A 21,922-nucleotide genomic window follows, 5' to 3' on the forward strand; every position below is an offset into this window, starting at 1 on the left:
TCTTTGGCCTTTTATTTTTATTCAACTGAGTGGTCACCACTACCCCATAAGCTTTGGCGCTGTAAAGATATTCTTTACAGAGCGCCGCCAACCTTGTGTTTGAAATTACACTGGCTCACTCATTCTTACAGACCACAATCACACTAAGTATTGCTGGTTAGCGGTAGAATTTGTAAGCAGTTGATGGTACCTATCCAGACGGTCATAAGTACATAATAAGATGGTTAATAAAAACTTTTTTAACGAAGCTTTTATTCCACAGTAATAAAACAAAACAAAACATGTAAACATGCATATTAATAATAATATACTAACGTAATATGTGTAATATTATATTATATTATAATATATTATATATTAAATATATAAAATAGATGTCTTTGTTAAAATTCTTTAGATTTCGTCGCATCTATTCCATCGTTATTGAAGGTGACATACGTTAAATATTAACAATGTATGTATATAAATGGATTTTGATGTATCTACTTGTGATTAATAAACTTCGTTGTTTTACCTATCGCCATGACAATAGGCTATTTGACTGGTTTTTAAAATGCATTTTATATTATTTAGTAAAGGTTAAGGAACCCAGTAAAAGTTGTTTTATTTAATTCTAGTACATATTTGCTGAAAAATATCAAAATAAAAATTCCATATTTAAATAGCGCGCGAAAACGCTGCTTTGACAATATGGCGCTGCAATGGGGTCGGTGACGTCACTTGCCTGTATTGTAATCTGGGCCACATACAGTAGGCAAACGAGGTTAATAAGCAAGTGACGTCATCACAAGCCCGACCAATCAGGAGCGTTTTGTGTCACGTGACAAACGTTTAAAAAATGTATTTTTATTTATGGAATTTTGAATAAATTAATTATTATTTTCAACTTTCGTTGATAAATAACCATTTTTAAACTCATAATATATACTGATTACAATAATTGACACTTTATTTTTCGCATTGTCAAATAGCCTATTGGCAAGTACGTGTATTTTTCAGTTGTGAAAGTTTTATACCATCTACATTGTTTTAACTCGCTACTAGATGGCGCTGTAGTACTGCAATTTATATGCCGTTCAAGCGACCGCAAAGAAAATTAATATATACTACAAACAGGACAACGTCTACGAAATTATTTCAATGTACATATAGTTATAAATAATGTTTCGAATCAGAATCGTCCGTAGGTTTATAGCCTATTCGATTATATGATATATATATATTTTTTTTCCTTCGTCCTTCCCCTTTTTCTATATTTAAAGTCCAGCAAAGCGGGCTGGTAATATCTAGTATGTTAGATAATAAATACGTAAGTAAAACATGATTTCATTGATAAAAATTAAATAAGCTGGCAATTGGCTTAGTTGAGTTTTTATGATATCATCAATGTATTAACAAAAAATGTATCAAATTTTGAGTAATAGAAAAAAACGACATTAAACTCATTTATTTAATTAAAGAATGTACTTTATTGAACTCAAAAGTGTAAAAAATATGAAATGATTGCTATGAACAAAGACAGTATACAGTAGTTACTCACTTCACAAAAACGATTAAATACAAATTCGTATAAATTAAATAAAATAATTAATTTTAACACGGTCCCCAGCAAACGTTAAATATATTGACATTTTGTTTACCAGTAATTGCTAATCAGAATAAAAATTTAATAACTCATAAATAAACTCATGCATAAATCAGACATCAGGACACGGTCCGCTTGTCTGGGCACTGGCCATGCACTTTTCCACATCGTGGTGACTTGCATTATCGACCCCATTAACTAAAAGTATATATAGTAAGTATATATAAGTAAGTATAGACAATAAAACCCAATATTATATTATATATTATCAAAAAAGTATATTTTAAATTACTACTTCAATAGTATCTATAGTATCTTCTACTATAATAATCATTTCGTGCAGGTCTACGATAGACCCGATCGAAACTATCCACAATTATAGATCGTTAAAAAATAATAATTTTTTAATCGATAACTTATAACCGGTAATTTCGTATAATCGATTTATTTCAATATTAAATCTATGAAATTCAATGATTTGAATTGACAATGACAGCTCAACGGGCGGCCATGTTTGACAAAAGGAACTTTTTTTTAAATACTTACTACATTTGAAAGTTATGTTAATTGGAATGTCAAAATCAGTAAAATTTCCTTTTTTTTTGTTATCGTAATGATGATCACAATGTTTATGAAAAAGTTATATGTTATATGAAAAGTAAATGATAAACCTTATCTGTTTAGTATTATCGGATAAAATATCCGAGCGAATTCATCTAGTACCTATATAATAGTTGTTGTAACTATATAGAGATTCAAGTGACATAACAGACTGACCTTAAGAAGAATGTCTGTAGCAAATTTTCACCACGCTGTTGCAATGCTTGTTAGTTACACCTGTGGTAGATTTTCATTCAATACATGTGTACACGGATTTCCTCACGTTTTCAAGAGTACGAGATGAATTATAAATACATGAACATATACTGATGCTTGCCCGGGCTTGAACCCGGTTCTTCGGTTAAGATTCACGTGTCATAATTACTGGGACATCTCGACATAGACGTTATTTAAAAAAAACATATTAGCCATTGTATCGTTATTGTCGCATGGTTCGTTAAAACAACAGTTTAAAGGTCTCGAGACCCTTTAAAAAATTAATGTCGTTTTATTGTTAAAACAATTGCTTACAATATATTCTTATAGACTTACTTTATAGAGTAAATATTAAATAATGTATTTATTTAGTGACATGAGACACTCTTTAAGAATAATAAGTAATTGCGTTACACAAAAGATGGCTTTTTATTTTATTGCCATTTCTTCCAGACAACCCGATCTAAGAGAGATTTAAACACAACCTATGTACGTACTTAAAAACAAATTTCTATAAAGTAATAAAACCTTTTCTATATAAAAGTTAACGATAATACGCATTAATCGGTGTTTAAATCATTTTGTTTTATCTGTGTGTTAAAATCGAATACATTTTTAAATTCGAACGGACGCGGACGATTTTATTGTTTGTAATCGTTATTTTAGTAAAATCCAATTAAAGAAAGGATTTCTCGTTTTATCTATATTTGTATTTACATAATTACTATTGCTTTGCTACTGAATTTATTAGAGTACACTAATAAAATAGACATCGTTTATTGTGGAAGTAGACGTCCTAGTAGTTATCATAAAATGACCAATTAAAACATTTAAAAGACACAAAACCAATCAAGTATCCATATCACAAAAACACAGAAGCCGACGCGACGTACACAAAAATGCTCTACTAATTACGCATCTTTAAGAATAAATATAAACAATAAAAATAACATAAGCTTTATAGTATCAACGTTTGTTAGTAGTTAGTGGATTGAGGGAATTATGAGTGCACCTGTGTTTGCGTACATACTTGTGCTCTATTGCGCAGTTGTCTAGTAGTTTGGACGTCTTGACAGGAATTCGGACGGGAGTACTTATCTTCGTTAGTAAAACAATCTCTGTCAACAGATAGAACACAATTCACACATGCATAATATTTACACATAAATCAATTTTTTTCTTTTTATTCCTTCCTTGTTTGAATGTTATTATGTATAATCATATCGCCAAACAGCAATGGTTAGAATTTTTGTGTTTGAAGGGTGAGTAAGCCAATGTAACAGATACAAGGGACGTAACATCTTAGCTCCCAAGATTGGTGGCGTATTGTAGTGTTGGAAATGTTTGATATTTCTTACAGCGCTACTAATAGTAGTTACTACTTGGCTACTAATAGTAGTCTTTCGAAAATGACAACGATACCGATATTTGCGATGAAAGTGATAGCTGCGATGATAGTGTGACTGAAAACTCTGATTTTTAAAAACGAGTCTCGGAAATATAAGATACATTTTAAAAATTGCTAATTTGTTTAAATACTTGCACAATACAAGTTTTTTTACACAAGTAACCTTGGTTTTATTCATCAACAATATCCATTTTTTGTAATTTTTAATATTGTCAAAAAAAAATTAATTTTTTTTTTTCATTGTTACCTTAATTTTTACATTTATCATTTTGAAAAGAAAGACGTTTCTTTTGGAGTATTTATTATTTTAAGTCGTACCTACTATTGTTTGAATCGGAGGTTGAGAACACTAGCAACTGACGCATGCGCAATGGCTTTAAACCGTCCGACAGCTGGCAATCGCTACCCTCGTCTGACTAGTGATGTTACGCGCTAGCTCTCTTTCACTCTACTTTTAATATTTACCATCTTTAACAGCCAGCAAGCCTTATTTGCGGCCAGATTCAATTAGGCAACCGTATATCATAATAAACAGAAAAAAAATAGCTTTAATTTGATATACAAATTATGAATGTACGTTGTGAGTGTATAAACGTAACAAAATCATACCTGTGTAAACCTGGCTGCGAAGAGGTGCGGCCGGATGCGCAACGGCCACCATGATTTTTCATAGTCTTTATAGGTGTTGCCGTAAAGTGCACGATATTTTATTGAAAAAACAAGTCAATGAAATTTTTGACGGAACAAAGATTATTAATAATTTAATGAAAAATACTAGCGGCCACATTTTGATAGGCAAGCTGGTAGACATAAATTCTCCTAATCATAAATATGTGTAAAAATTTGGTTTTTAGGGAACACTCGATGGGTACCCTGATTCTGCAGCGGGATCTTAGACTATAGAATATATTCGTCTTCTGTCGGAGCCCGAGATGGATATAAAAATCTAATGATTTTTATGCAAGAGATAATCGTTGTTACTTTTACGATTTGAAAAAATACACTAGCCCACATCGACTCTCAGTACAATAACTGTATTTTAATAATAAAAGAAACACCTCTATAAGTAATGATTTTATTTGCAATTATAAACAAATGACAGTCACTATCACGAAAGGTTATGCAAAATTTCGACAGTGTCTGACTCATATAGGTGATATTAACTAAAAGCAATAAAAACATTTTTAAATAAAAAAAAAAAAATTACACATGCATTAAGTCAGGCTGGGTCGCTAGCTTGTAATATAAACGGGTACTTATCTCGTTCCAACGCTGTCGCCTCGGCCGAGAATTTCAAACAATTGTGAGTGTTGTGTCAACATTACATACCGACTCTTCTGTTTGAAAATTGAAATCAGCTCGTACCTCATAATATTATGCTGAAAGTCTTCAATGGAAAAGTCGGACTTCGTCGATATAGGGTTTGACAACAGCCGTCGAGAAACTCCTGTTAATTGGGATTATTTTTTATTATATTAATATATATCTTTGAATTAGTTAGTTATTTACAAAACTTTACTTTAAAAATTTTAGAATAACTTTATCACCGGTACACAATACTATACAATATATATTATGGTTACTATAAATTGTGTTCATCGATTAAAAGTGCGTTATTTATTCCCATAAGAATTAAACTTGGATCGATACCCTTGCGAGACTGGCGGTTAAATAAAACACAATAAAATATAAAGACGTATCCCGAACAGTCCAAGTTCTATGATTTACTAGATTTCAATGCAATTATAATAAGTAGTTCTATTCAAGTGTAACGGGTTGCCGGAGAATGCCATTTACTAGAACCGACGTCAGTAATATTTCAAAAGAAATACTGAACGAGAACCATTCACTACGATAAGTGATTTTAAATCAATAGCCCGCGATCAATAGATTCCCTCCCTTGATTTTTTTATGCAGATAAAAAAGGAAAAAATGTTCAAAGGAAGTGTGTGCCTTTAACTTCAGCCTGCATAATTAGCTGTTGACAATGCGAATAAGTGAATAACAAACACCGTCGTCGCCCCACTCGGGCCCGCTTGAAAGATGCTTGTACGAGCCCCATTCAGAGTCGCTTACGAATCGCACACGTCAAATGGCATTTCACGCGAAATTTTTACTCGCATACAATGTTGCTAATAAATGACGCGATGTATGTAGCTTTTTATATGAAAAGTGGGCTCGCGTGAAGCAGCTTATTTCTGTAAAAAAAAAACCCGCGCGCTCCATCCCATCCCACGCCGCTGACAATAAACTTTATTTTGGGACTTCAAAAATGCGAAGTCTTAAAATCCACCCTTTTTTATTTTTAGTGAAACTGCTGTTTAACCGGTTGAAAAGGTATAAAATGAATGTTCAAAAATTTTACTAAATGTTACCATCAATCTACCGCGACGCTTTCCATTTGCTTTGCACGTTTTAAATATAAATATAACATTCTCACTACCGTCAAAAATATTAATTTATTTGAATTACAAAATATGAATATAAAAGTCAAAAGACGAGCTTTCTCGATGATACTTTTGAAGAGCCGTACATTTAAAAAATTCACATTAAAATAAATACAAGTTGTAGTCTAGACGTAATTACATATTTTACGAAATACACTTTACCTATAATTGTTGGATAAATATTAGTGTACGGTTTTACCAATTATCCACCGTTTACAACGGGTCGTGAACTAGTTTGCGGACTTGCGACTTTGTAAATAATTCACTTAACACTCAAGGAAAGCGGCGTATGGCTTCCAGCTAAATTACAATATCTTTAGCTGGATATCTATAGATATTGTAATTTACTGTTGCAAGAGTTTTGTGCAACCGTCCGGTCATATCATTCACCCTTCCGTTATTCTACCGTCGAACAGCAATACAATGCGTTTGTCAGTCAGTGTAATTACAAGCACTAGTTCCAATGGCTGACGACGCATTTAGAACTTATTTTCATGCCCACCTGCCTATTACGAATAAAAAAATATTTAAAAGTCCAATTTATCTAACAAATGCCTGTTTCATAAATCACGCTTGCGGCTAAAACGTACGTCATCGGAACGGGACCTAAACTACAATGTTGCAATCGACGCGTGGGCGATACATATGTAAATTTTAACAAACGTTCGTGTCTTATATCCGGTGATAAATAATGCAAGTTTCGTTCATATTTCAAAAAAACTATATATTTAGAATGTAAGCGAGAAGTGGGCATATGTATTAAATAATTGTGAAATTCAAATTGAGTTGAAATTATGATTATGTAGAAAGAAAATTTCTTCATTATAATGGCAACATTTGGGCGCTGGAATAGTGAAATAAGATCGAATTTAAGTGATAAATTTGGACAGTTTGATTGAAACACCTCAGACGCAAATATATGACGTGGTCTGAGCTTTCTGTTTTACTTTACGACAATTAATACGCTTGAATATATAAATTAAAACATTTACACACTCATCGACTTTTATAATGAGTTATGTATATTACTGTCATATGTATTAGGTATACGTAGATATACATAATGTAATAGAATGAATGACTTTGTGTATCGCGATTACAGTGTCACGAGTCCGTGAGTATTGCTATATAAATATAATGAAATGGAGTCGAGGTGTCCCATTGGATAGGACGCATAGTTCTTGACTAAAGATCGCGAGTTCTAATTCAATATTGATTTGCTCATCGCCAGAACAGGGAATGCTTTAACACAGTAATTTATTATGATAATATTTTTTATTTCATTCGTTGGCAACTTTTAAATTACCAACATAAAAGTATGCTAACCTAAATAATTATAATATATTTTTACGTCACTGTATATGGTATGTATATTGTATTGTGTTAATCGGTACTTTGTTTTAAAATTGTTCGTATAATTTAATAAAAACTAAAACTTCTTTTAAATCATTTAACGAATCCGAATATCAGATAATATTGAGACGGATAAATATTACATACGAAATATTTAATTACTTGGTTTTTATTTAATAACGGTAATTTCAATTCATACCAATTACGGCGTACCAACTTCTATTAGCAATATGTATATTATAGACTTATTTAAAAATATATTATTTTATTATTCGACGCATTAAACGTAATCTGAATAAATTTAAAGTGTCCTTACGCAATTAAAAAGTTAACGTTATTAAATAAAATTTAATTAGTTTATTCGTAAATTGATAAAATATAAAATAGTTTTATTAGTTTATGTTTGTTATGAAAAACCTTTTTTAAACAAGATTTTAAATGTAAAATTATGTTCCTATGCTGTTGACCGTCTATGAGGTTTTTTGTCTGGAGTAATTACAATCCTTAGTTACGGTTACAACGATCTGTCATTTAAACTGACGTGTAAGATTTCAACGACATATGATTACAGGATCTCTATTGCAGCTTGTAAGATTTGACCTTAACAAACTAACATTTACTTGAATTTACCATCAACCAACAATACTTATAAATATTGTGTTCCGGTTAGAAGGATGAGTGAGCCGGAGCCACGGGCTTAAGGTACATAACATCTAAATACCCAAGGTCGGTGACTTAGAAGGAATGATTAAAATTTCTTACGGCGCCAATTTCTATGGGCAGTGGTGGTCACATAACATCGCTCATTTGCGAGTCCGCCTAACTATGATATAAAAAAGAGACAAATAAAAGATCGTAAAGAATTTATGTTTTATAACCGACTATTTAGTTATTAGGGTAGTTTTCAGTACGTGCCATTTATTAAGATTAATTTTTGTGTGACAAGCTAATGTCAAGTTATAAAATAGTCATCAGGATACGTTCATTACAAGTTGATATGCGAGTTGCTGACATTCACTTATCACGTTGCTTGTAATATCAAATCAAACTTTAATTTATCATATGTATGAAGTCATTCCGTCTATTTACGATCGTTTGAATTTGAATTCGTATTAATAGATATTTTTAGTGAGCTAGTTATAATAGTCCGCTGTCCGATACGAAATAATCACCAGCTCTTAAAATTCCAACCAACAGAGCTGTAAATGTATATTGATTTGAAATACATCCAACAAATTATCTTCCTAGAACTAGTTACGTAATATCATCTTCAACTTACCCCATCTCTGATTACGAAAAGGCTTATGTTCGATATAAAATGCACTATGAACTTTTCAAAGGTATCAGGTACGACTTAATATAATACATTCTGGTGGTATATTATTGAATACTTCCACATAACAAAAAACAGTTAACAGTAACAGTCTGTACATTTCCCACTGCTGGGTTAAGGCCTCCTCTCCCTTTAAGGAGAAGGTTTGGAGCTTATTCTACCACTCTGCTCCAATGCGATTTGGTGGAGACAGAAGTGGTAGAATTGAGTTGAAATTAGACACATGCAGGTTTCCACACGATGTTTTCCTTTACCGCCGAGCACGAGACGAATTATAAACACAAATTAAGCACATGAAAATTGAGTGGTGCTTGCCTGGGTTTGAACCCGCTATCATCGGTTAAGATGCACGCGTTCTAACCACTGGGCCATCTGGGCTCGATATATTGAATAAATATCGAATACTTCGATAACTTTGACAAATTTAAAATAAACGTTAATAGTGTAAAATTGTAAATGTACTATGATACAGTTCAATAGGTTCTCTTATTGCGTTGCTTGTAGCATCTGTGTCCGTTTAAAGGATGAGTGAACCCGTGTAATTACAGGCACATTGTGAGATGCGTGATAGAGACCGTGGTTTCCAGTTCTTTGAAACTATAAGGAGTTATATTCTTTTGCAAAGACAGTCGTTAAGGGTGGATATGACATACCCGTGTGACGTTTGTCTGTATAGTTTAATATTAAAAAAAAGAACAAAATGAATTTTATTGGCGTGACGTCCACAGTTATAGTCCATTTAGTACAACACAAAGATGCAAATGTGAAAAAAATAAATATTATGCTACATTTAAATGTAATTAAATATCTAGACGTAAATAAAGAGCGTTGTGTAAATGTAAATTAATGTTGAATTCGTGACGAAACAAAATAACACGACAGAACAAATAAAAAAAAAACGCGCAAGCTACACGGGTACCAATAATTATAGTAAAAAATAAATAAACAGAAAGAACGCGAAATAATATACTTAAATGTACTAAAAAATCCAAAATTCTTTGATTAACCCATTTAGTCTTATAGTCGTTCATATAAATATCAGTTACTAGTATGATCTATTCTATTTATTTAGAGATACTTTTAAGCTATATATATATATATATGTATGTTATATATACATATATTTAGTCAATAAAGTGAGTTGTATTATTTCCATCTGCACCATAAACCGATCTCTTGATGAGAGTGTCGTACGAGGCACGTCTGACAAGAAATCCGAACTGTCAATGGCCAATCAAACGCATTACGAAGTTACGATGACGTTTAGGAGTATATAAAATAGACGCTTTATTCGTACGTCTGTAAATGAATTTAAAAAATATAACTTAGATAAATTCGACGTTTGTCCGTAGGTCCACGTCCATTCTTGCTCGATACGTACTTATTTACACGACCTGCGCGAATATTATATCGATAAAAACAGTCGTAAAGTTTCAATTTAAATGTTTCTGGGCGAATGCTTGTATTACGAAAACTGCTGATAAGATGCGAACTCCATATATGAAAAAACGAAATTGGTTTCAAAATAAAAAATAAAAAAATGAATTTAGTGTTGATTTTACTACTGCTAAAAACGGTTTAATGTTTATAGCTTTTATGTACATAATTAAAATTCTAATTAAGGGGTAATGAAATCAATGTTCTTTTTTAGCTAAACATGAAATTATATAAACTATTTATTTTAAAGATAATTTTAGGTATAAACATGAAAGCGAATTAATGTATCTTCATATGCGAATGAAATAATATAGGAGTTGGGCAAATTAGTCCACCAGATGGTTAGTGATCACGTATAAATTGGCACTAAAAATGACACTAATAGGGTTCCATACTTAATTACACTAATCAAAACAAAAAAATATGTCTGATTCGGTTCATATCGTCCCATAATTAAACTTTAATAATAAACATATAATGGCATTTTGTTTTAATATCGTATCTGAAAACGAAAAAAATTGGTATTTGACTTGAGTTAAATTTTAAGGGTTCCACACGCTGGAATAAAAAATGGAACCTTTATTAGGATCACTCGGGAATTTATTCGTCTGTCACAGTCAGTTTGCTTCGATTGTACAAACAATATTAAGTTGAAATTTGGTTCACGTATGAACATTTTTTGATCCAAACAAAGACGTGTAACCTTAATAAGTGAATTTCGAATATATATTTCAAAAAAATATTTATAAGTTTACCGAGTGATATGCCAAATGTATGAACCCAACGAACTTGCAAGTGTCTCAGAATGTATATCTATATTAAAGATTTTTAAAGTTATTGAAGAAAACAGTGTTGTTTGACCTATTTTAACCGCGATGTGAATCATCAAGATACGTCATCGGTTTATAAAATTGACAATTGGTCTACCAATGGAGTGAATCATATCGTGGATTGCTTTTTCTGACTAATAAAATTAAAGGTTTTTTGAAAATCCTAATAAAGTATCAAATATGCCGTTACCTGTTTCATGAGTAATAAAACCGCGCTCGCATTTCTGCAAATTACCTAATCCCAGGCCCAGTACAATTAGTATTAGAATAAGATCGAGGAGGTGGCTTCGATGGATTTGTTTTTTTTTTTTCTTACCAAAGCAGTCTCTATGGCCCGATAATAGATAGACGGTGAGCATGGAAAACGCTTTCATCAAGATATTGATGCAATCGTAACGAATGCATAACGTTATAAAGAAAATGGACCTCACTGTGCTCCATTTTATTGCTGAAGTTTATCAGATATACCCTTCGTTATTATATCATTTAAAATATCAATAAATTATTAAAACAGGACTGAGTTAGTATTCGTTGATTATTATGCAGGATAAATAATAATAATTTAATTGTATTTTATTAACACTTGTCTGTAATTTCATCGTTCTAAAAGATGTAAATAATGTAATAAAAAAATATATTACTATGCAAATGGACTTATAAGAGCCTACTTGGAAGAAAAAATAATTTGATTTGATGTCACCTCAAAAGTATTGATGTTTGGCGGTAGTATAATCATTTAACTAATAGTAATTTATCCCGGCTGCTGAATTTCACCTTCGGACATCTCGTCAAAATTCTAAGTTTCACCCGCACCACCTAGATGTCCGAAAATCCACAATAGCGCGATTTTAAAGACATTTTCTGCCTCGCACAACCACTCTGTGCAACCAGCTTTTGCCGGCGGTTTTTCCGAACCGATACGACTTGGGAACCTTCAAGAAAAGAGAGTGCTCCTTAATTAAAGGCCGGCAACGCACCTGCAAACCCCCCGGTGTTGCAGATGTCCATGGGCGGTGGACGAACAGGAGGCTCACCTGATGGAAAGTGACTAACTTTCCATCAGGTAAGCCTCCTGCTATCAAAAAAAACTTAACGAATAATGGTAACTTTCCAGACAGACCAGGTCCGCCAGTTAATACAAAAAATGCCGATATTCATATTTTTCATTTAAAGTTAAAAATATATGTTAACGTGCAAAGTCGTTAAATTTTAATCTCGTTCGCTTGTTATTGGTTATTCAATATGACATTTCATATTTGCTTTACCGATCTCATGGACAGTGCTAATATCGTAGGCGGTTTATAAAAACTATTAACATAAAGATTTTCTGAAATGGGTCGTTTTCATTCACAGCGTATGGTTTTATTGATCGTTAATAGAGAATTTTACTTTTATTAAACTGAATAAGTTTCGAATAATGGAATTAAAGATATTGTGCCAAGAATATTATGTTCAGGATAGAAATTTGAGATGGCCATCAAGGGCAGATATTTTAACCTCAATAGCTACAAGAAAACTGTCTTGAATGACATCCTCAAGAATTTGAAGAGACAAATATTGGCATTAACCGAATTGATGAGTAATGAGTAATAATTAAATTAAAAATATTAGTATGGTCAGCAAAAAAAAATAGATTTTCGATTTTTTTTTACTTTGCTTTCGAGTTTGAAGGATCAAATGTGTAAGGGACTCCGTGGCTCTGACAACATTGTACTAGAAATAATAAAATAAATAAAAGTGCGATACTTTTTGAACATTTTGATTATATAACAATAGGCCAAACTAAGTATCTTAATATGTTACTTTTAAGGATGCAAATAAAAGTTTAAATACTGCAGGCTGGTATCACCTGTACAGAACTCTTAAATGATAATATCATTTTATGTCATACCAAATAATGACAATTCTAAAGTCTAGACTTTTTTGCTAACGCATCCGATCACTTGAAATAGAGCCGAGGTAATAGACTATACAACCAAAATTATTTATTTATTATAGAATTTTCCTCTATAGTAATAGCGCGAAAATCTATGTTTACCCAAGTTACATGCGTGTTTGTGTACATACAGATTACAACAATAGACAATATATATGCTACAATATAAAAAAAAAATTATTCAATTAAACACGTACATAATTCCACGTTAAAGAACATATAAATTTACCAGTATGATATCCAAAATATAAACTAAATGAAATACAAAAGTACATAATACGTACCATCGTGTATCGTCTAGTCTTCAAAAGCCGTCCCATCAATCAAAGCATAAGTATTAACTTGTCGGTCATTCGACATGAACATTTGTGTGCGGCTCGCGACGCGGCCAACGATGCTCGTAAAACGAAATATCCAAGAACTGCAATTCGTATGCAGATGTAGAAACACCACGCGAGCCAAGCCTTACTATTACTGTTTACTCCCGCTATAAAGTCCCAATCGTTACATCGTTGTTGTTTTACAACATCGACGTTTATAAATAACTATATATTTATTATATAATATATATTAATTATATAATAAAGTTATATATAGAGTGTCTTTTGTAAATTGTACATAAGTAATCGTGTTGGATATTATTATACGATACAACCAAAACGAGCTTTTTTGGTATCGGTTAAAACGTAAAAAGTTATTGAGGTTTATTGTCAAAAAATGCTCAGGCAGCGGCCTGAGATTTGTAAGTCGACAGTATTAATATCCCGTGCCTCCGAAAACACGTAAAACCGATTGACCTGTGCCTGACTAGTCTAGTCTAGACTAGTCTCTAGTCGTGTCGTTTTGCCGTCCCATCAGATTATGATTGTGAAGGAATAGAGAGTGCACCTTTATTTGCACACTCGAGCATTTTAATATGTCCTACGGAGTTGACTATTCTCGTTGAAAAAGGCAGACGTGGCCGTAATCGGTTAGGATGACATCATCATAAGAATACATAGAAACTACTGCATTGGTTTAATTTTGTACTAATTATGGTCGTAGTTTTATAAAAGCGAAATACATCATACGTACATCACTAGAACTTTAAAAGTATAGGTATGTTTGAATTGAAATTTAGCATAGTTACGCTTAGTTCGAGACGTAGACGCTCAGTAAGAAAGTATTTTTGGTAATTTCAATTTCAGTTTTTAAACTTATATTTAATGTGTAGAACATTGTTGAGACTTTGTTTTATACTAAATTTGTTTGGAATTCAACTACCTTATAAATCTTTACACTCGTACATACATATGCGCAACAATACGGTACATAATTATAAAAGGTTATATAATAAATTATACTTTATTGTAGAATACCTATGTAAGATCTCACTCGATAATCGGAAAAAAATATTTAATTTTTATAATTCATATAATCAAATTCGAAAATATACACTCATAATATTTTCTCGGAAGTTGATTTCTGATTCGACACGATAACGATTTCTTATTGATCGAATAATTTAATATTTAATTCGTAAACATATTTCCTCAATAAAAAAAAATATTCTTAGAAACACTCACATTCCCATTTCCAAGATTAAATATTAAATTACATCGAAAACTTTTGAGTGCGATATTGTATTGTAATTAGTTTGATAATTATAATATTTATGTACGTGTGTCGGTATTTCTTGACGTTCTTTATGGACTTAATTGTCAGATATTTTTCGAGGTATTTTCAATAAAATACCACTTGTAAATTTTTCGAGCTACTTTGGGATTACATCGAGGAGCGCGGACAATTAATGTTACTTGTCAATGATATTGCAAGAGTTAATTGCGTGACATTTATTTATAAAATATCCGTTGATTTTTAAGGGCTAGTACATATACATACCGAATTCCCACACATAAAAAAAAAAAAACAAATATTGTTTTATTCGCTATATTTTGTATGATTTTGGAATAAACATTTAAACATCTCATGTATCCCGTATATATCTGATTTGCAACAAACTTACTTATGTAAGAATTTATATAATTGTGTGTCCATCTCAATTTTCTATTTGTATGTATGCTGGATGTCAACTAACTGAATCACATACCAGTTGTTGTATTTATTTGTTTTTCGTCACTATTGCGTTCGTTCTAATTAGACTATATACTATATACTGACTATTACTGCAGACTCCTCTCGCATATACTCTACTCTAACATAGCCCTTGCGTACTGTCAAATATTATACGACCTAATTAAAAACAATGACATTCCGATGTCGACAACTTTACTTGTTCAAATTATAATATTCCTCTTCGCTCTTGCTATACTATAATATATGGTCTCAATAGGGATGTGATCCGTCCAGATTTGCTTAGAATAACTCAGTCTAATAATGCTAGTTTGGAGGGTATGTCTACACTTGAAAGATTTGAAAGCTAGCTTAGCTAATGGACACAAGATCGAAACAAATATATTATAAGGTAATCAAATTAGATTTATAAATCAATATCACCAAATGGTGAAGCGTTTATTGAATCGATTATTATTACTTCGATTGAATTGAAAGTTTGTTCAGATTAATTTAGGGGTGACAGAGCGACAGAGCTGAGATGGCCCAGTGGTTAAAACGCGTGCATCTTAACCGGTGATTTCGGGTTCAAACCCAGGCAAGCACCACTGAATTTTCATGTGCTTAAATTGTGTTTATAATTCATCTCGTGCTCGGCGGTGAAGGAAAACTGCATGTGTCTAATTTCAACGAAATGATGCCACATGTTTATTCCACCAACCCGCATGTGAGCAGCGTGGTGGAATATGCTCCATACCTTCTCCTCAAAAGGAGAGGAGAAACAACTTTAACGATTTTTTTTTCAACATATATGTAATTAAAAAAGGTTTTATTTCTTAGTAAATTATATTCATCATTTTATCATGACTGCAATCGTTTGTAGTCTGTTCGTTGGATCGTATCCAACGAAGGTCTAGGTTCTGCTTTGACACGTCGCTTAGATGTCGTACAATTTGATTTATGCTCGGGACCTTCTCATCTCGTCTGGACTATCTCGCACATTAATCAGACTGCATCATGCGTGCATTCGTCATTATTGCTGTTTGGAGTTGTTTATGTATATATATACGTATATAACTACACGGTGATATATGTATGGGTGACTTTATAAGTTGTACATATGTTATCTGTACTGATATATAAAAATGAACAGTTTGTTTGTTTGTTTGAACGCGCTAATTAATCTCAGATTTTACCAGTCTGATTTGAAATAATATTTTCGTTATATAGACTTTATAATAATGATTTATAATGCGTCATTAAACTGTTTTCAAAAAATAATACATAGCTAATTTTAAATTAGGTTTGGAAATATAAATTTGTCAACGTTTTTTTTATGGATATACAGATCTGCGCAAGATTTCGTTTTCGTATTATTCTTAGATCTAGAGCTACGATATATATATTTTCATTAAAACTTTATTTATAACAAAACTTTATTTCTGACAATGAAAATACTTTTGTGATTAGGTTCTATAAAAAAATGTCAATACCTAAAACTTTTTGTTGGGACTTATTTACAAGTTTCATTTAAATCAATATTTTTTTGCATCATACGACTATAGATATTGTTATCGAAATATCCATCAAATATACTATATACAAATATTTATTAGACATATCTGTACAAGGCCCCCATTCAATATAATATTTTTTTTCTGATACGTGTATACACGTATGTCATGTCACACTTGACACATATGGCGTCGTTATAAATCAACGTAACATGCACGTGGATTAAGTAATAATGAAATAATAAATAGAAAGAAGTAAAATTAAAGCAATTGAAGCACTATCGGCAAGTACCGATACCGATAAGTTTTCATGTATCCATTATCCAACCAACACTTTGAGCAGAAAGATGGACTATGCTCCAAAACTTCCTATAATATTAACGGACGGTCAATTTCAGTGCATTTTGCATGTAATTAAACAACTCCCTTGTTTGTTTCAATAAAGATATCAACGTGAGCATATCAAAGATCAGCATTATCTAATTTACAAAGTGCTCCGCGAACAGCGTCTATCTTCAGCGTGTATCGTCGGAAACTCGTCAAGTCGCTGCGCGGGCGCATCGTCGATCTAAACTGCATCGCCTGATCCTTTATTCGAGTCATAGAATATAAATTTAAGTAGAAACATGCACGTCGTTCATTATTATGTTCTCATTTTGAAGTCTTTAAAATCACGTGTTGTTGTTTAGATGATAAGCGTTAATAAAAAAAGTTACTTGTTATACAAATTTAATGTTCAAAAACATTAACATAGTTCTTAATAAAGATACTTAAACGAAATATACTTTAGTTGATATTGATTCGTGAATTTCATGCGTTGTTTTCAAAAATATGTCAATGTATGCGTGCACACGGTACGCTCATATTCGAGAGTATCTACGCACGCGCGCTCGTGAGTGCGTGCGTGTATTTAAGCTAACGTTTACATAATACTGATTTCGTTTGCGTTATTATAAACGAATGCGTAAATGTTTGCGTAAGTAAATATAAATGTGTATTTATTAGTTGACCTTTTTTTATTTATGTCGTATAGGTAGGTTGACTGGCAAATGAGCCAGCTGCTGGTAGGTGGTCACTGCCATGGACATTGGTAATGTAAGAAATATTAATCTTTTCTCATTGGAAACTCAAATGTTATGCTCTTGTACATGCAGTTACACTAATTCACAGGCCCTTCAAACCGAAACACAACAATAATTATTATTGATGATTAGCGGTTGAATATCTGGTGAGTGGGTGGTACCCACCGAGACTAGTTAAATCTTAAATTAAAAACACATACTCGTAGTATTTTAGAGTTCATTCAACAATATATCTACGTACATAAAGTATTAGCTTTACACAAAAGCCTTGATTAGATTACATACATACATATGCAGCTCTAATTGGAAAAAAAAGAGATTAAAATATAATTAATTATAAGATTTTTTATAAAATAATTTTAATATGACAACGTAATTATTATCTTATATAATTAACGAAAAAAAAATTAAAGACCTAATTTTAAATAAATAATTACAAAAATTAACTTTTACATATTTTCAAGGTGCAAAGGGATATATTTTTCGGGTTGAGGTTACAAATCAAATTAATATCGTATCGATAATCTGTTTAAGTGTAAGATATTTATTTCGTTATTTGACCATGATGAACGTCATCGCCCCCTAATGACATACTGGAGTAGACAATAAAACTAATACTTTGCAACTCGTAAGTAAAACTCGAACAAATTAGATATAAAATATCTTGATCGATATCAAGTATTATTTTATTTCAAATATTTCATAAAAGCAAGGGAAATATTTTCATTTTTTAATTCTATTTTAATTAAAGCCGACAATTGAACATGGAGGGGCGCAGTGGGCGAGTGAACAGTAATTGATTTATTAGTAATCCAGTGAAACGAGCATTAAACATCGAAACTAGAGCCAACTGAAATTGTCTATTAATCTAGTCTAGTCTATTAAATTGTCTGTGAAGATCGTCCCGTTCCCACCATCTGATATAAATAATCTGTGACGAGCCCTAGTCGTGTATACTGCGCCCGCATCCACGGACTGTTTGTGCTTAAAGCGACAATGCCCATATTCAGACGTAAGAAGACGCCGTCTCTTAGCATTTTTAAATTATATCACCGTAGGTTGACTCCGCGGTCCTGCGTCATAACTCATTTCTATATAAAGCTTTTAACTTTCTCGGATATGGCTTTTATGAGTCGCTAAGACACACCACTCGTATAAATATCCAGTGGGTAGGTATAATTTAAAACGGCCATCAAAATTAAGAGGTTCTCGTCAAATCTGGTTTTATTTTGCATTTTATTTATCATGTAAGTTCATTTATAAGATGCCTTTTATGCATTTTGTATTTGGATGCAACGTTAATAATAAACTTGTTCCTTTTTATATATTTCTACACAAGAAATACTGACTGTATGAATACAGTTTGATGGTTTTTCTTTTTTTATTGCCGAATCATAATTTTATTTTTAAAGTAAATTTATTCTAATTAAAACAGAGGATTTGATTCAAACTACCCAATACATTTTTTATTTGTTTTTATAAGACAAATGACATTTATTTTGTAATAAATTTGAAATATACGAAGCAAAACCAGAAGTCATAACTCCGACGCCATGTTCTCCCGCGATCGCTAATAATAATTTATCATGAAATATTGTAATCGTAGAGACGCTAGTGATTAAATTGAACGAATAATCCTTAGACGATACGCATACGTGCGGCAAATATAAGTATCGGAGTGGCATTGAAGTCGCCGTACATGGAGTTGTTTTGCTCTATTCTGTTGAACCCGTAGATCATAGACGACTAACCCGAGACGCGTATGGCACAGGAAATCTTGACTTCCGCTCGTCTAAGTTCACCGTTCTCTCGCTAGACAATGAACCGCTAATAAAATCGTCTGTCTATCGTTAAATGTAATCGACGCGTACATACCGACCTTTTACGGTCTGGTAGTCCCCTTTTTTTTCAATTCACTATACGCATTTATCGCTGTTAGGCCAGTCTGCGCCGTCATAGGAACAGTCTCGCGCGGTGAATGACTAACCGATTTTTAACGACAGCCAGTTGATTGGCATTGCAGATGGACGTAATTGACTAGCTTCCTGTCGCGTATATATTTTTTATTAATAAGTTGTTACATCTCGAATTTAGTTTCCATTAAATTCATTATTTCATATATTTATATTGTAAACAGTATTTTTTTTAGCTCTATTATACTGAGATAATTATATTAAAATAGAACAATAGTAATCGGTTTCAAGTGGAATACTTGGAAAGTATAAATACAGTTCTAGTGAAGCTGCATCGTTTATACTCACAGCAATTAATTTTTAACCTCGTGTGTGTATGACGACGGTACGGTACATTTAAATATATAAAAAATACATGTCAATCTGATAGTATATCTACCCATATTCTGCATATAAATTATCTACTATGTTCATAATAGTCGATTAAATTTAGTTAAAATTACAATAGACACATGCGTCGCTAAAGACATCTGAGCACATCGCAATATCTGCAACTCATAGTAAAATAATATCATTCGCTTGTAAACACTGACACTTCACGGTTGCACCTTCGATAATACAACTCTAAAGTAATATGTCTCTAAAATAGCTGTAAATATACTAGACCACTCGCTCTGTAATTTTGAACATATCCATGTAAAGTCATGTTTGGCTAATAGAGTTGGTGGTAATTACCTACGATTCAACTAATAAATACTAACTAACAAATACCCCGACAACTGATAAAACAACTATTTAATAATACAATGTTTCTACTAGATACCTCTCGTCAGTAATGACGGTAAGGCAGGCCTGGGAGCAGGCAGCGCACCGGCTGCACCCATGGCGTCCAAGACCCTTGGACCAGCAACTCTCCGCTTGGCTGCCAGGACAAAAATGCTCCAACCTCCCGCCAAGGCCTTCCAACAACCAATGGACGAAGATTCAGAATAGGTTTTGCAATGATTTAAATTAAGCGACTGATTTTATTTTAAAGAAGACCAATGTCATTTTAAAATAGATTTTTTTTTTTGTTATCTAAATAGATAATAAACTTTAACTCAGTCTATTAAGTATGAAAAATGTATGTCACCGTCTAGTGTTTTATTTGAATATGATAAACGATATATGTATTAAATAATAAATAAACCTGCCCGGACTTTCCTCGTAATTTATAATAAAAACGTCGATTTTTTATGAAATTGTAGAATAATTTATGATAAATTTCTTACAATTAGAATCGCATTGACGTCATACTTTAAGATAAAAAATTTACATTGTCTATCTATGGTAATTACTAGAAAAGATGAAATCTTATATCCTGCCGTTCTGTTTCAAATACAAAAATAAAATCGATATTAAAATAATATATTAAATAATTTTTCTGTCCTTAATATTTTATCTACATGTATAAAAGCGAAATACCACTCACTGATTAATCACGAAATCTCAGAAACTATAACACGTACAAACTATAAATTTCGCAAGTAAGTTCCTTATGGAGTGTAGACAACCGCTAAGAACGGATTTTACGAAACTCCACCCCTAAGGGGGTAAAACGGGGCTTGGAAGTGTGTGTTTTATCAATTTTGCGCGGGTACAGAGCCGCAGGTTCAGTTAATTCATATCTTTGCATATTTATTTCATCAAAACTATTTAATTACAATACAACAGTCTAGTGTCTAGAACTCTAGACGGTAAATAAGTTAATTATGCGTTATTTAAGTCATGTTACAACATTGTAATGTAGTTTCACATACTAGTCTTGATATTTTAATAAAGAGTTGTAAATAGTGCAGTGTATCATTTATGAACCTAATTAAAATATAATTTTGTATACATAACAAGACACGTAGGACACAGTTCATCAGGGCCTTAATATACTATAATTATATAATTCTACTAACAAATTGATATTTTTCGCAATCGAATCGAAACAATCATCGCCGTTCTGCTAACTTTCTATTCTACAAACGCAACGATCCTATTGCGATTCGGTCAAAGTTAGATCGGAATATAATATAAGATAATAGCAGCATGGTGGAATAAGCTCCAAACATTCTCTTCAAAGGCAGAGGAGGCCTTAGGCTAGCAGTGGGAAATTTACACGGTTACGATTAAGCTAAAGAAGTTGCATCGAAATAGAATTAGAACGTTTAATTAGCGTTATCAGTCGA

The 21,922-nt window shown here is 32.1% G+C and overlaps 1 protein-coding gene across 2 annotated transcripts in view; it reads left to right on the top strand.

The window, feature by feature from the left end:
* The window catches only part of LOC113398242 (angiogenic factor with G patch and FHA domains 1), a 34,308-nt gene extending 12,770 nt beyond the window's left edge, over nt 1–21,538 (top strand). For both annotated transcript variants that reach the window (XM_026636893.2, XM_026636885.2), the window contains one exon: nt 20,526–21,538. In XM_026636893.2, coding sequence (XP_026492678.2) covers nt 20,526–20,699 — 174 coding nt within the window. In that variant the 3' untranslated portion in view covers nt 20,700–21,538. The remainder of the gene's footprint in view (nt 1–20,525) is intronic.
* Nucleotides 21,539–21,922: the final 384 nt, after the last annotated feature.

The sequence above is a fragment of the Vanessa tameamea genome, chromosome 18 (assembly GCF_037043105.1).
Source record: "Vanessa tameamea isolate UH-Manoa-2023 chromosome 18, ilVanTame1 primary haplotype, whole genome shotgun sequence".
Taxonomy (NCBI): domain Eukaryota; kingdom Metazoa; phylum Arthropoda; class Insecta; order Lepidoptera; family Nymphalidae; genus Vanessa; species Vanessa tameamea.